Source organism: Tyto alba, unplaced genomic scaffold (genome assembly GCF_018691265.1).
Source record: "Tyto alba isolate M040663 unplaced genomic scaffold, T.alba_DEE_v4.0 Super-Scaffold_29, whole genome shotgun sequence".
NCBI classification, from domain to species: Eukaryota; Metazoa; Chordata; class Aves; order Strigiformes; family Tytonidae; genus Tyto; species Tyto alba.
In genome coordinates, this window is record NW_024881303.1 from 12644428 (window position 1) to 12658294 (window position 13867).

Below are 13867 nucleotides of genomic sequence, written 5' to 3' on the forward strand. Positions count from 1 at the left end.
ACTGCAGAATTCAGCACCTTAAAAATCAGGCACTGTCAACTTCCACATCTATGTAGCAAGGTGTATTAGAGCACTTTTTTTGCTTGTTCCTAGTAATTTTAGTCTCTTCCTCAAAATTTAAGCTGAAGCTATTGTACATTCCTTACGTTTTTGAGCACATGTAGTGGCATTTGATACTTCCTATTTTAAAACAAATATAGGATTTTCTAGTGCAACGAGACTCATGGGTTTAAGGTAAAGCACATGTGGTTTTATTTATTACTAATAGATAGTATTATTTGAATAAATATGATATCTAGAAAAAAACCCCACAAACACACAGAAAAACCCCAACCAACCAAACCAAAAAACCCCAATCAAACAAATAAAAAAAAAACCACCAAATCAACACACTTACAGGTTTGCTTATCTTTTTTGGCTATCTCAGATAAATAATAATATTTCAAAATGTCATGATGATATTCTAGCACATTGGGAGATCATCCTGGATAGTGCTGGCTAAAAAAGAAAGGGGAACGAGACTGGTATATGTTACCTTGGAAGACATGGATGTTATCCTTTTTAGCCAGCAGAGTAGGTACATAACTGAGTTGGTTTTACTTTCTGTACTTGCTCTTATCTCTTCCTTTCTTGTCACCTTCCCAACATACTGGCTAAGTGCTCTTAAAATAATTTGGGATATTTTGAGGCCATGAATTTAAAAAAAACAAAACAAAACAAAACAAAACCAACCAACCAACCAAAACAAAACAAAAAAACAAAACAAAAAAAAACACAACAAAACAACAACAACAAAAAGCCAAACCAAAACAAACAAAACAACAAACAAACAAACAAAATCAGAAACCAGCATAGTATGTATCAGGACTGTCTTGTTGTCTGGATGATTGATCTTTTACCAATACTTTACTTTGTGTGAATTTGAGTACAAGTTGGTGAAATAAAATATGGTTAATTGCTGGACTAATTCAATTAACACGCTCTTTAGTAAATAATTTTTGATGCCCTTCCTGATGTCAAAAAGAATACTAAGTAATGAGCTAGAATGAGCTGGGAATCTTGGTTCCATCTCATTTAGTAGCCATATCATTTTATACCATGCTATATATGTGTAAGAATAAGAAAGACACAGTTTGATATTGGAGACTCTCTAATGTTACTGTATCCTCTTGAAATGGCCTTGCCCTGATTCCAAAGCTGGGGGAGTTCTGTGGCTTGTAGAGTGACTGCTGTGTGTACACAAGGTGCAAAGGTTTTTAGGTATCTGTAGAAGCAAATGTGCAATGCAGTTGTGTATAGAAAGTTCTGAATAGCAAATGAAAAATACTGGCCAGCAGAAATGCTGGACAAATTTAGAGAAGCAGTAGAAAAATCATCCTAGATAAGAAGTTAGAAGTTATCTATAAGTCTTGACAAAAACCATGAGATTAAAAAACTGCCTTTTTTATCTTTCTTGCCACTAAGCAATATATTATGATGCATATAATCATGAAATTACGTTGATGAAGTAAGATGCCTATCTGTTATGGTCGGTATGACTCAATGTAATCGTTCTGCTTGGTTATTTGACCATTCAGAGTTCAACTTTTGATGAGCTTGAAAATCTGATGTAATCCAAGGCTTCAATATTGTAGGCAAAGGATTAAGTTGGGCAGGAGGAGAGGGTTGTAAGTAGTGCAATACAAAGAATTTCATCAGTGGGCATCCAACATAAAATTCTTTGTTATTCTGATGCAAGATTAATCTTTACAAGCAGAGCTAATACTATATATTTAAATCTTCTCACTTCTTTCTATTATAACAGGGACATAAAGCCTGATAATGTTCTTTTGGACATGAATGGCCACATACGACTGGCAGACTTTGGGTCCTGTCTGAAAATGAGTGAAGATGGCACAGTATGTATGAAGCAAAGTATAATTGGGTTGCTGGTAGTGGGCCCTTATAAGTGAGTAGCTGGTCTTAAAGCTATCAGATATTGTCAGTGTGCATCAGAGAGGTGATAGATTGAAAGCTTATTAACATGCTAAAAATTGAGGTAAGAGTATAACTCGGTGTACTTATAAAAACCATTTGTGACATCTTCACCTCCTTGTTTTACAGGCTGCTACCTTTTAAAGTTATACTTTGCTATGTTTTTCTGTCACCTTTTCTCATACTGGTCATTTGAGTTCTCATTAAATTTTTATGAACTATCCAAAGATTGCTTGTTAAAAAAAGACAGAATTTTATATTATTTGTGTGTTGGAATCAGAGGTGACCAGGAACCTGAAAGCCATGTCAGACTTGAAGTATAAGTCATCCAAAATGAGGACATAGCTAAGCCTAACTAGAACTTGATCTGGCTACTGCTGTAAAAGACAATAAAAAATGTTTCTATAAATACATTAGCAACAAAAGGAGGGCTAGAGAGAATCTCTGACCATTATTGGATGTGGGGGGAAACATCGTGACAACAGATGAGGAGTAAGCTGAGGTACTTCATGCTTCTTTGCCTCAGTCTTTAAGACCAGTGGTTCTCCAGGTACCCAACTGCCTGAGCTGGAGACAGGGATGGGGGGCAGAACAAAGCCCCCACAATCGAAGGGGCAGTGGCTAGTCAACTGCTACACCGTGTAGACATACACACACAAGTCCATGGGTCCGATGTGATCCACCCAAGGGAGCTGGCAAACGTGTCCAAGTCACTTTCCATCATTTATCATCCTGGCTAACCAGCGAGGTGCCAGTTGACTGGAGATTAGCAAATGTGGTGCCCATCTAAAGGAAGGGCTGGAATGAGGATGTAGGAAGCTACAGGCCTGTCAGTCTGGCCTCGGTGCTGGGGAAGGTTGTGGAGCAGATCCATCACACAGCACGTACAGGACAACCAGGTGATCAGGCCCAGTCAGCACGGGTTTAGGAAAGGCAGGTCCTGCTTGACAAGCCTGATCTCCTTCTGTGACAAGGTGACCCGCTTAGTGGATGAGGGAAAGGCTATAGATGTTGTCTTCCTAGACTTTAGTAAAGCCTTTGGCCCCGCTTCCCACAGCATTCTCCTGGAGAAACTGGCCACTCACGGCTTGGACAGGTGTGCTCATTGCTGGGTAACAAACGGGCTGGATGGCTGGGGCCAAAGACTTGTAGTGGCTGGAGTTAAATCCAGCTGGTGGCTGGTCACAAGTGGTGTTCCCCAGGGCTCGGTTTATCAACGACCTGGATGAGGGGATTGAGTGCACCCTCAGAAATTTGGCAGACAACACTAAGCTGGGTGAGAGTGTTGATCTGCCTGAGGGTAGAAAGTGTCTACGGAGGGATCTGGACAGGCTGGATCGATGGGCTGAAGCCAACTGTATGCGGTTCAACAAGGCAAAGCACTGGGTCCTGCACTTGGGTCACAACAACCCCGTGCAACTCTACAGGCTTGGGGAAGAGTGTCTGGAAAGCTGCCTGGTGGAAGAGGGCATGGGGATGCTGGCCAACAGCCGGCTGAATGTGAGCCAGCAGTGTGCCCGGGTGGCCAAGAAAGCCAATGCAAGCGTCCTGGCGTGTATCAGAAATAGTGTGGCCAGCAGGACTAGGGGAGTGACTGTCCCCCTGTACTCGGCACTGGTGAGGCTGCACCTCCAATACTGAGTTCAGTTTTGGGCCCCTCGCTGCAAGACAGACATCAAGGTGCTGGATCACATCCAAAGAAGGGCAGCAAAGCTGTTGAAGGGTCTAGAGAACAAGGCTTGTGCTAAATGGCTGAGAGAACTGGGGTGGTTTAGCCTGGAGGAAAGGAGGCTGAGCGGCGACCATAGCGCGCTCTACAACTGCCTGAAAGGAGTTTGTAGAGGGGGGTGTTGGTCTCTTCTCCCAAGTAACAAACAGTAGGACAAGAGGAATTGGCCTCGGGTTGTGCCAGGCTATGTTTAGATTGGACATTAAGAAAAATTTCTTCACCGAAGGGGTTGTCAAGCATTGGAACAGGCTGTCCAGGTTGAGTCACCATCCCTGGGGGCATTTAAAAGGTGTAGAGGTGGTGCTCAGGAATGTGGTTTAGTGGTGGACTTGGTAGTATTAGGTTAGCAGTTGGTCTCGATGATGTAAAAGGTCCTCTTGAACTTAAAGGATTCTATAATTAATAAGCAGTTTGGTTTATATGCCTTTTACAAATTTAACAGCAACATTATGGTAATTGGCCATCTTGTGGACCGTATTGGATATACCCCTGAAATCTAAATCACTCGTGATGTTTTCTGTTTATTTTTCCTACTTTTGGGTTCTTCCAGGGGTGCCAGTCCTGTCAAAGTATGCTATGTAACATTGTTCACTGATTTTTGGCACAAACTCAAGGCTTGATGATGTTCTGTAGTCACAAAATATCTACCAAGGATTTACCACGTTAAAATGCAAAATAAATCGGAACTCTGTGTGAAACCTGAGAACATATTCCAAGAAATTACAGCTGCTTTGCCACTGCCCTGATGGTCAGGGCTTCCCTACTACTCAGGCACAGGGAAATTCCCCACCTTACTCCTTTATTATATACAGTTACACATGACACAATAACCTTTAAACCAATTTCTAACATAATAAAAATAGGGGATTATTTGCCCAAGGACCTTGTTTTGTGATCTTCAAATGAAACTGTAAAATTCAGGCATAGGACTTGAAATGAAAAATGAGTAAGTAGAGAGTTCAACTTCTGGCAGCCAATTGCAATTTTAATGTATAGAGAGACACAAAGGCAAAACATGTTCTCGTCTTTCTGCTTTCATAATAGTTGTGATTACTTGGGCTTTCTACTGTGTTTAGAATAAAACGTATCAACTGATTTTATGTAGAAGTACACTGGAATTTAATCTTTTTCAGTCTTTGTTACTTTCTTAATATTTTTTTTTATTTTGTTACTGTGATTTTATATCTCTCTTCCAAAATCATGTCCTGGTGTCTCTGTCAGAAATACTAGTGTGTGATAAAATTGCTGAGAGAACCCGAAAACTGAAGAGAATTATGTTTGCCTTATTTTTAAGGTACAGTCATCAGTAGCTGTGGGTACACCTGACTACATCTCCCCTGAGATACTGCAAGCAATGGAAGATGGAATGGGAAAATACGGGCCTGAATGTGACTGGTGGTCACTGGGTGTCTGCATGTATGAAATGTTGTATGGTGAAACACCCTTTTATGCAGAGTCATTAGTGGAAACCTATGGGAAGATAATGAATCATGAAGTAAGAGCTATATCAAATCTCTACGTATTCACCGAGTTTATAATGTTTACAGAGAAACTGTTATCACTTAAAGTTATGGAAGTGATAGTGGTTCTTTGCCTTTTCACGATGTTTTAGAACTGTATTGTGTAGGTTTGGTTTAGGTTTTAGGAATGTTTGCTTTTCAGAACTGCAGAAATTGAATTCTTTGCCAAATTGAAATTGTTCTCTGAATGATGATGTTCTTGTTGGAAAATCTAAGCAATCATCACAAAATCAAAATGAAAACCAACTCTCATGTTAGACCTATTGAAAGTTTCCTCTGGACTGTGCAGGAGAGATGAAGTAATGCATTATTTGCACAGCTGTGCACATTTTCTGTCACACTGATAACACTACAAAAAAGGGAACAAGCAAGTTAACCCGTGTAGACATGAGCTGCCTGAAGAACATGAGGTTGGGGGGAGCTGCCTGGAGTGGAAGTGGTAGAAAAACATGAACTTGAGCTTCATGAAGAAGATGAGGTTAGGGGTTTTGTCCATGGTCAGAGTGGTAGAGAAGTGTTGGAACTTCTGGGTGCATTTTGAACATTAAAGAATAGGAATAAACCGGTTCATGGTGTCCTTTCAAGAGCTGTATTAGGAGGTGTTTATGTGTATACTCATCCTGGGTAGCCAGAGGCTGTTGCATATGGTGTATTGTTGCATTTTCTTCTCCCCAGGGTGAGTGCAGTTTACTAGTGTTGATAATGCTGTGCTCTCTTAGTGAAGCAGTGATGGAGAAGACATGAAATCCTTGCCAGAGCTGCCACCCTTGCTGCGATGAATGTTAATCTCTCTCTTGCTTTAACTTCTTCAGTGAACTAACTGGTTGCAAATGTCACCAACGTAAACTCTGACTACCTGGCTCTTAAACTACTTAGGAGGAAATTTGAAGCTGTTGTCCTGCAGACTTAATGTTTTAATCTCATTTGGACACACAATGCGACTGGATGTTTTTCAATGGATACTTTAAAATTAGATTTCAATTATGCTGGTTTGCTCCCTAATGATCTCATTTTAAACTTGAAAAGTTGTATTATAAGTGGATGGATGGAAGGATGGAAGGATGGATGGATGGAAGGATGGAAGGATGCTGTTGTCCTTTATTTTAAAAAATAAACCGAAAAGCCCTTCTTGACTATACAGTGGTAGTAGTAGAAAGCTAAAATAGACAAAATAGAGTTTTCCCAGTGTTTATCTAGAGTAATTTCAGATGTTAGTGGTAAGTACAATTTTTGGATTATCTGTTTGTTTATGATAATACAAATCTTTGATAAATGTAAATTATATTTTGGTAAGAAAAACAGGTATTTAACCTATAAATTAGAAAAATGCATCCTTAAATATAACACTATTTTGTAAAGAATTGACTACCTTCATGGATTTTTAAGAGCTGAAATTAATAAAATCTCAAGGAGTACATCTTCAGGAGATCAGTGGATCTGTGACGAAGTATACCAGTGAGGGTCTGCCTTTATTGTGTTATATTTAATATATTGTAGTGTGTCAGAATTCCTATATGTCTTACCTGTATGTCCAAGTTTGCTTTTCCTAATAGTGTTATTGTAATTGCAGTTAGTTTCAAACAGATCTGTATTAAAACAATTGAGAAATGATTGCTTCTCTTAGACTTTTTGTCCTCAAAATCTATTTTATCACTGAATGTATTGCACTGTGCTCTGCCACTGCTTGCCAGAACTAGAACAATGTTTGACTAGTCATTTCCAGTTTTATTGGTGTAATTTATCACGTTCAGTTTGAAACTACTGTTGAAAGTTAGGGAATGGATTCCTTCTCTAAAAATTTCTCTTTGTTTTGTTTCCTAGGAACGATTTCAGTTTCCGTCCCATGTTACAGATGTATCTGAAGAGGCAAAAGATCTTATTCAGCGACTTATCTGCAGTAGGGAACGTAGACTGGGACAGAATGGAATAGAGGATTTTAAGTCTCATGCGTTTTTTGAAGGACTTAATTGGGATAACATCCGAAACCTAGAAGCACCTTACATTCCAGATGTTAGCAGTCCTTCTGACACCTCAAACTTTGATGTAGATGATGATGTATTAAGAAATCCAGTGAGTCTTTGTTTTTAAATATTACTAATGCAAGTATGCAACCTTGCTGCGCTATAAGGTAGTAGTGAGAACTTATTTCAAAATAAGTAATGTAAGAGATGAAAAATAACTGATTTCAAATGTGAAAAATACATTTTTTTTCATCTCTTCGGCATTTTGGTTTATCAGAAATCGTGAGCTGCTTTTCTAAATGGTATCACTTGCCAAAATGTCCTACTGTTACATGATCAAAGTTAAAACATATTTAGGTGGGGAAAAAAAACTTAGTTGACTTTTTAGTTTACCTTTGCAAGGAGCTAGTATTTGGATTTATTCCTTTTCAAAGGTGGAAAAAACCCCTCTGTCTTCAGAAATACATATATATTCTCCATGCAGCTTGCAATCACAGCTGTCCAGGTGAGAGAGCTCACACGACTACTTCTCCACTCACTTAAGAACCAGGAGGTTGGTTTCTGGAATGGGGACATTATTGTTCCCCTCCTCCTTGTCTGTTGTGTAGTAGGTTACAAACCTGGGTCAGGAGGAGCAGAGGGCTTTTGTGGTAGTTTGTTCATCAGCTTGTATTCCAAGAAATGAAGATCTTTTGGCATGTTTTTTGATTATGTATCTAACATTAACTAGCATACTAAAACTAACAGCATGCATTTTGGTGCCAGGTCACTTTTAATTAGGAACTTGAAATTTTGGGTTTTCTTTTACTGATTGCATTGTGCTTTGAACTTATTGAAATGCTGCCCTTTCAAGTACCAATTCAAGTGACTCCTAAATTCAGGTCATTCTATCAAGTGACATAATCTGAAATAAAGTTTGTCCAGGGACAGTGGGGGACGATGCAATGAAGCATAGTTACCGATTGTCAATTGGCATGTGCTAAGAAAAGTCTTTCCATTAGCTGTCTCTCTCTGTTGAGGCTAAATCAAATGCCTTTAGCTCTGTAAGGGTTCTCTTTTGGGTTTTCACACCTGTTGTTTTCATGCAGGAAGTGGTGCCACCAAGTTCTCATACAGGCTTTTCTGGATTGCATTTGCCATTCGTTGGGTTTACATACACCACTGATAGGTAAGCAAAGGATATGTTGTTCATTAAACTTGTTTCCCAAATGCAGCTAATTCTAGGAAATTCTCATTTTTATAAATATGTAGAAAGGTTGGTGTCTGTAAGTGTACGTGTGGATAAACCTTTACCCCTTTTTCCAAGTGTCTGAACATATTTTGATCATGCTTGCCAAAATTAGATGCTTTTGTATTGAATATTTTACTTGAAATTGATTAAAGTTAAAGGACTAGATGTGTCACTTGCAATTGTGTATAAAACTGCTGTTCCTGCATTGAAAGGCTGAGAGAAGGTCTTGTCCACATTATATGTGTGCCAGGAACAGTTCAGGATTAGCTCATTGCTCCAAAGTCCTGCTGGTAGGCTAAGTTAACATAGATGGTTCTGAGCATGGACAAAGTGCCTCACTTTGCACATTTTTGAAATGGCCTCCATCTGACTTCAGAGATCCGTGAAACATAAACTTATGTCTGATCTTAAGGCTATTCTGCCCTGTTATTTCATTATTTCCCTTTGCTGGGGTTTGTTACCTCATGCAGTACTATTTCAGAAAGAACCCAGTACACACATCTCATCCTTTTCAGAGTGAGATCATGTGGCTTAACTTAAATCCATCTTTGTCAGACTTTCAGGTTTGTTTCCTAGCTCCCTCAGTGCAGGTACACTTACCTGCTTACTTTGGCGTCAAGTGGTAGTAACCTTTGGCATAGGAGAGTTAACATGTTCAGTCATTTAGGCAGTTCGTAAAGTGAATATACATTCACATCCTTAAAGTCCTGAATGCAGGTGTCTTAATTCTACAGCATCATACACAGTAGCTAGGGAATAATAACTTTATCTACCCTGACAGTTGTCTCAACGGTAAAAATTACCACACAAACTGTTCTTGTAAATTTAAGGTGCATATTTAGTGGAATCCTAGCATGTCACTATTATAGTCTGCTGTGAGTACTTATTAAAATATTCTAACTTACGTATTTGTTTTCAGCTCTTTATCTGATAGAGGCACTTTGAAGAGTGTGATGCAGTCTGACACTGTAACCAAAGATATGGATGTACAGCGTGACTTAAAGAACACTTCACAAATAGAAGGCTATGAAAAAAAAATACGGAAATTGGAGCAAGAAAAGCAGGATTTGAACAGAAAACTGCAAGGTTAGTGGTTTATATTTGTTTGGATTCTTAGTTCTGCTCATTAAGAGGAATTAGAATGTATTTTATTGAAAACATTTTCTTTTGCTTTTCTGATTTTAAGAATCTACCCAGACAGTGCAGAACCTCCAAGGTCCAGTGTGTGTTACAGTAAATACAAGCCGTGATAAGGAGATTAAAAAATTAAATGAAGAAATTGAACGGTTGAAGAACAAATTAACAGGTAAGCCTCTGGCATGGCAATTATAGTAATGCAATTTATTTTGCTACTCTTAGTAGCATCATGTACTGTGTTTTTTTGCAATAAGTAGAATTAATGTTCTTGAGATGCTAAAAAAAAATGGTTTGGTTTTTGTTTTTGTTTCGTTTTGTTTTGTTTTAAAAAGTCTTGTTCGCTATTAAGAGGCATTTCAGTTTTTCCAGATGACCACTTAACTTTTTTCTTCCACTTGCTTGGCCTGATAGTGAAGGGCACTCTAGTGTATGATGAATTGTGTGGATGGGTTCAGTTAAATAATTAGTGTCATGTTTGTTTCCTTAAAAGTCTCAGACTTTTAATAGGAGATCCTGTTCTCTTACATCTCCTTTTTGGGGGGAGTATTGATATGGAGGGGTGTTACTTGGAGGCAAGTGTAACAGACAGTGGGGAGAAAAGACTAGTTGCTCTTCATAACATAAGGGGATAGGTAAGGGAATGTATTATAATAGTTCACATTTAAATATTTCTGAGATCCTGCTCCTTTTGTGTTTCTGTCTGGTGATGCATTAATTAGGAAGCACTGAGCATTGCAGAAAAACAAATACTGGCATCTGTCCTGAGAGAAGACTGACTCATCCATATCACTGACAATCTGTTGCTTGACAATGCCATTAGTTTATCCATACAAACCTCCTGTTAGTGTCTAATTTTTAAGTGGAAATCAGTGATAAACAAATTGGTGTTTTGAATCCTAATGACTTGGCTGAGAGGTTTATAGGGGCCTGTAGTATGCATAAGTGAGTTCAGATGCTGAGTTGCTGATGCTGATTTCCTCCCCCCACTCCACAGCTGGCAATATACCCCCTTTGTAGGTGCATGCATTGCAAAAGTCAGCTCAGATCTCCTATGCAGATTATCCTTCAAAAAAAACCTATGCTTGTGTGTTCTGGAATTAGATTTGTGTCTAACTATTTTGATTAAAGTGCCACTTCTGCAGATGGTTCAGGTTTATCTAGCTCTTCAGCCAATGGTGTCCTATTAAATATAAAAACTAGCAGTATGGTCTGGTTTAAAAAGAAGTAATGTTGGTTCATTTAAGGTGGGAGAAGATTTTTGTTGAAGTGAGAGAAGGAGTAATACTTTAATCATCACAGCAGTGCTTGGGATCCCTGAATACATAGGTCCAATTTCCTATTCTGCCACAGACCTCAGTGGAACATGAGTGAGGTGGTTATTCCCTGTGCAATTTTTTATTTATTTGTTTAAAAGAAGTAGTAATTAAAACCAAATGGAGAATGGCAGTTTTCATACCAGCTCTAGGACTGAGCAGAAATATGTAAAGGTAGTTAGTTTATTGTGCTTAAAGGTGATAATTTCAAATCAAATTTGTTTATTTTCTCTTTGAGAGTAGAGAGACCTACCAGGAAAACATACTGCCAGGAATACGGGCAGTTGGGTCTCCAGCCTGCCTCGTTCATGCAGGATGGTATTTCCTTCCCAGATTGTTACTTCTTATCTACTCTAGGAAATAAATAGTCCTTTCCTATCTTGCTGGATGCACTAATGACTGACTATAGCCTTGCTTGTCATATGATGAAAACTATTTAGGAGACAAATTACTAGAACTGGAACTAGAACAGTCGAGTTTATTTCAGTGTCTTCAAGGGCTAGAAGTTGCATTCCTCAAAAACAAAACAAAGCCCTGTGCTAGGGCTTTTTGAGTTGGAGAGGTCACAGTCCAGGAGGATTTCTTTAATAGGCTGAGAAAATTAAAATTATTTGGAGGTGTCAATGGCCCTAAATTACCTTAAAGTCTAAAATAGTGGGAGCAGGAAAGAAGTTAATTTTCCAAGCAAAGTGATGCCAGGTTGCTTGAGTACTGTTGATTGCTTTATTGGTGTAAATTTGGGACCAGTTACCTTTTAATATGTATTGATCTACAGATATAAGTAAACTGGAAGGACAGCTTGCAGATGCAGTGGCTTTTCGACAAGAACACGAAGACTCTATACACAAGTTGAAAGGACTAGAAAAACAGTGCAGAATACTGCGGCAAGAAAAGGAGGACCTCCATAAGGTATTCATCCAAAGACAGATACGTTTAAAATGGTCATGTAAAGTAGTTATAGAACAGTTCTGTTGTGATTGCAATTTTATTGTTTTAAATACTGCTTTTTAAAACTGTACCGAGATGTTAGTGAACCTGTTAATTTCATTAGCAATGCAGTAGTTTTCCAAAGTAGCACACTTTATTTCTTGGAAGTTGATAGGCATCTTATTTGTTTCAGATGTGTTTTGCTAGGTGGAACAAACACCTAAAAAATAATTCTAGTTTAACTGTTTAATTATTCTTAACTGTTTCAATAGAAGTCTGAGGACAATCGAGATGACTGATTCATCAACCAGGAGCACAAGTAGTGTTCTACTCTATCCTTCCAGTTGCAGGGAATGATGAGGGAAGAAACAGGAAGAGCCAGCAGATCAATACCTGGCTCCAAGCCTGGTGTCACCAGCAGAATTTTGGGGTTTTTGATCATGAGTCAGTTTACTTGACACCAGGCCTGCTGGCAACAGATAAGGCACACCTTTCTCAAAGGGGGAAAAAGATTTTTGCACAGGGGTTATCAGGCTCACTGAAAGAGCTTTAAACTAGATTTGAAGAGTGAAGGGATAAAACCAGGCTCACTAGAGATAAACCTGGGGGTGGTGGCATGCCAATGTTTGAGGGACGGTGTACTATCAAGGTACTTCAGTCTGCTGTCTCAGGGGAGGTAGGGGATGGAGATGCATGTGGCAGCAAAGATACAAAGGTTATTGATGTGTTAGAAACCACTGAAGCACCTGAGAATGGTCACGGAGGAATCGGAGGTGGTGGGATCAATAGCCCAACTGAAGTGCATCTACACCAATGCACGCAGCATGGGCAACAAACAGGAGGAGCTGGAAGCCATTGTGCAGCGGGAAAACTATGATATAGTTGCCATCACAGAAACACGGTGGGGTGACTTGCACAAGTGGAATGCTGCGGTGAATGACTGTAAACTCTTCAGAAGGGACAGGCAAGGAAGGAGGGGTGGTGGAGTAGCCCTGTATTTTAGGGATAGGTTTGGCTGTCTAGAGCTTGATGATACTGACGGTAGGGTTGAGTGTTTCTGGGTAAGAATTAGGGGGAAGGCGAACAAGGCAGATATCATGGTGGGAGTCTGTTACAGACCGCCTAACCAGGATGAAGAGGCAGATGAAATATTCTATAAGTAGCCGTGGGAAGTCTCACAATCACTAGCCCTTGTTCTCATGAGAGACTTCAACTTACTAAATGTCTGCTGGAAATACAGTACAGCAGAGGGGGAAACAGTCCAGGGGGTTCCTGAAGTGTGTGGAAGACAGCTTTCTGACAGTCAGTGAGGGAGCCAACTAGGGAAGGTGCCCTGCTGGACCTGCTGTTTGTGAACAGAGAAGGACTTGTGGGCGATGTGATGTTTGGAGGCCGTTTTGGGCACAATGATCACAAATTGGTTCTTGGAGAAGTAAGGAGGAGGGATCAGCAGGACTGCTACCTTGGGCTTCCAGAGGGCAGATTTTGGCCTGTTTAGGGGCCTGGTTGACAGAGTCCCTTGGGAGGCAATCCTGACGGGCAAAGGAGTCCAGGAAGGCTGAACATTCTTCAAGAAGAAAAAAAGGGGCAGGAGCAGGCTGTCGTCATGTGCTGAAAGATGAGGTGGCAGGGAAGAAGCCTGGCCTGGCTGAACAGAAAGATTTGGCTGGAACTTGGGGAAAAAAGTACAGTCTATGACCTATGGAAAAAGGGGCAGGCAACTACAAAGATATTGTGAGGTTATGCAAACTGAAAATTAGGAGGCCCAAAGACCAGCTAGAACTAAATCTGGCTGCTGCTGTAAAGACAACAAAAAATGCTTTTATAAATACATTAACAACAAAAGGAGAGCTAAGGAGAATCTCCATCCTTTACTGGATGTGGGGAGAAAATGTTACAAAGGATGAGGAAAAGGCTGAGGTACGTCATGCCTTCTTTGCCTCAGTCTTTAACAGTAAGACCAGTGGTTCTCCAGGCCTGTCAGTCTGGCCTCAGTGCTGGGGAAGGTTGTGGAGCAGATCCATCACACAGCACGTACAGGACAACCAGGTGATCAGGCCCAGTCAGCACGGGTT

The 13867-nt window shown here is 39.9% G+C and overlaps 1 protein-coding gene across 6 annotated transcripts in view; it reads left to right on the plus strand.

The window, feature by feature from the left end:
• Positions 1 to 13867, plus strand: part of CDC42BPB (CDC42 binding protein kinase beta) — a 110041-nt gene that overhangs the window by 61251 nt on the left and 34923 nt on the right. For all 6 annotated transcript variants that reach the window (XM_042798995.1, XM_042798996.1, XM_042798999.1 and 3 more), the window contains exons 6-12: positions 1805 to 1898; positions 4998 to 5198; positions 7045 to 7293; positions 8273 to 8352; positions 9335 to 9501; positions 9602 to 9721; positions 11641 to 11774. In XM_042798995.1, the coding sequence (XP_042654929.1) occupies positions 1805 to 1898; positions 4998 to 5198; positions 7045 to 7293; positions 8273 to 8352; positions 9335 to 9501; positions 9602 to 9721; positions 11641 to 11774 (1045 nt within the window). The remainder of the gene's footprint in view (positions 1 to 1804; positions 1899 to 4997; positions 5199 to 7044; positions 7294 to 8272; positions 8353 to 9334; positions 9502 to 9601; positions 9722 to 11640; positions 11775 to 13867) is intronic.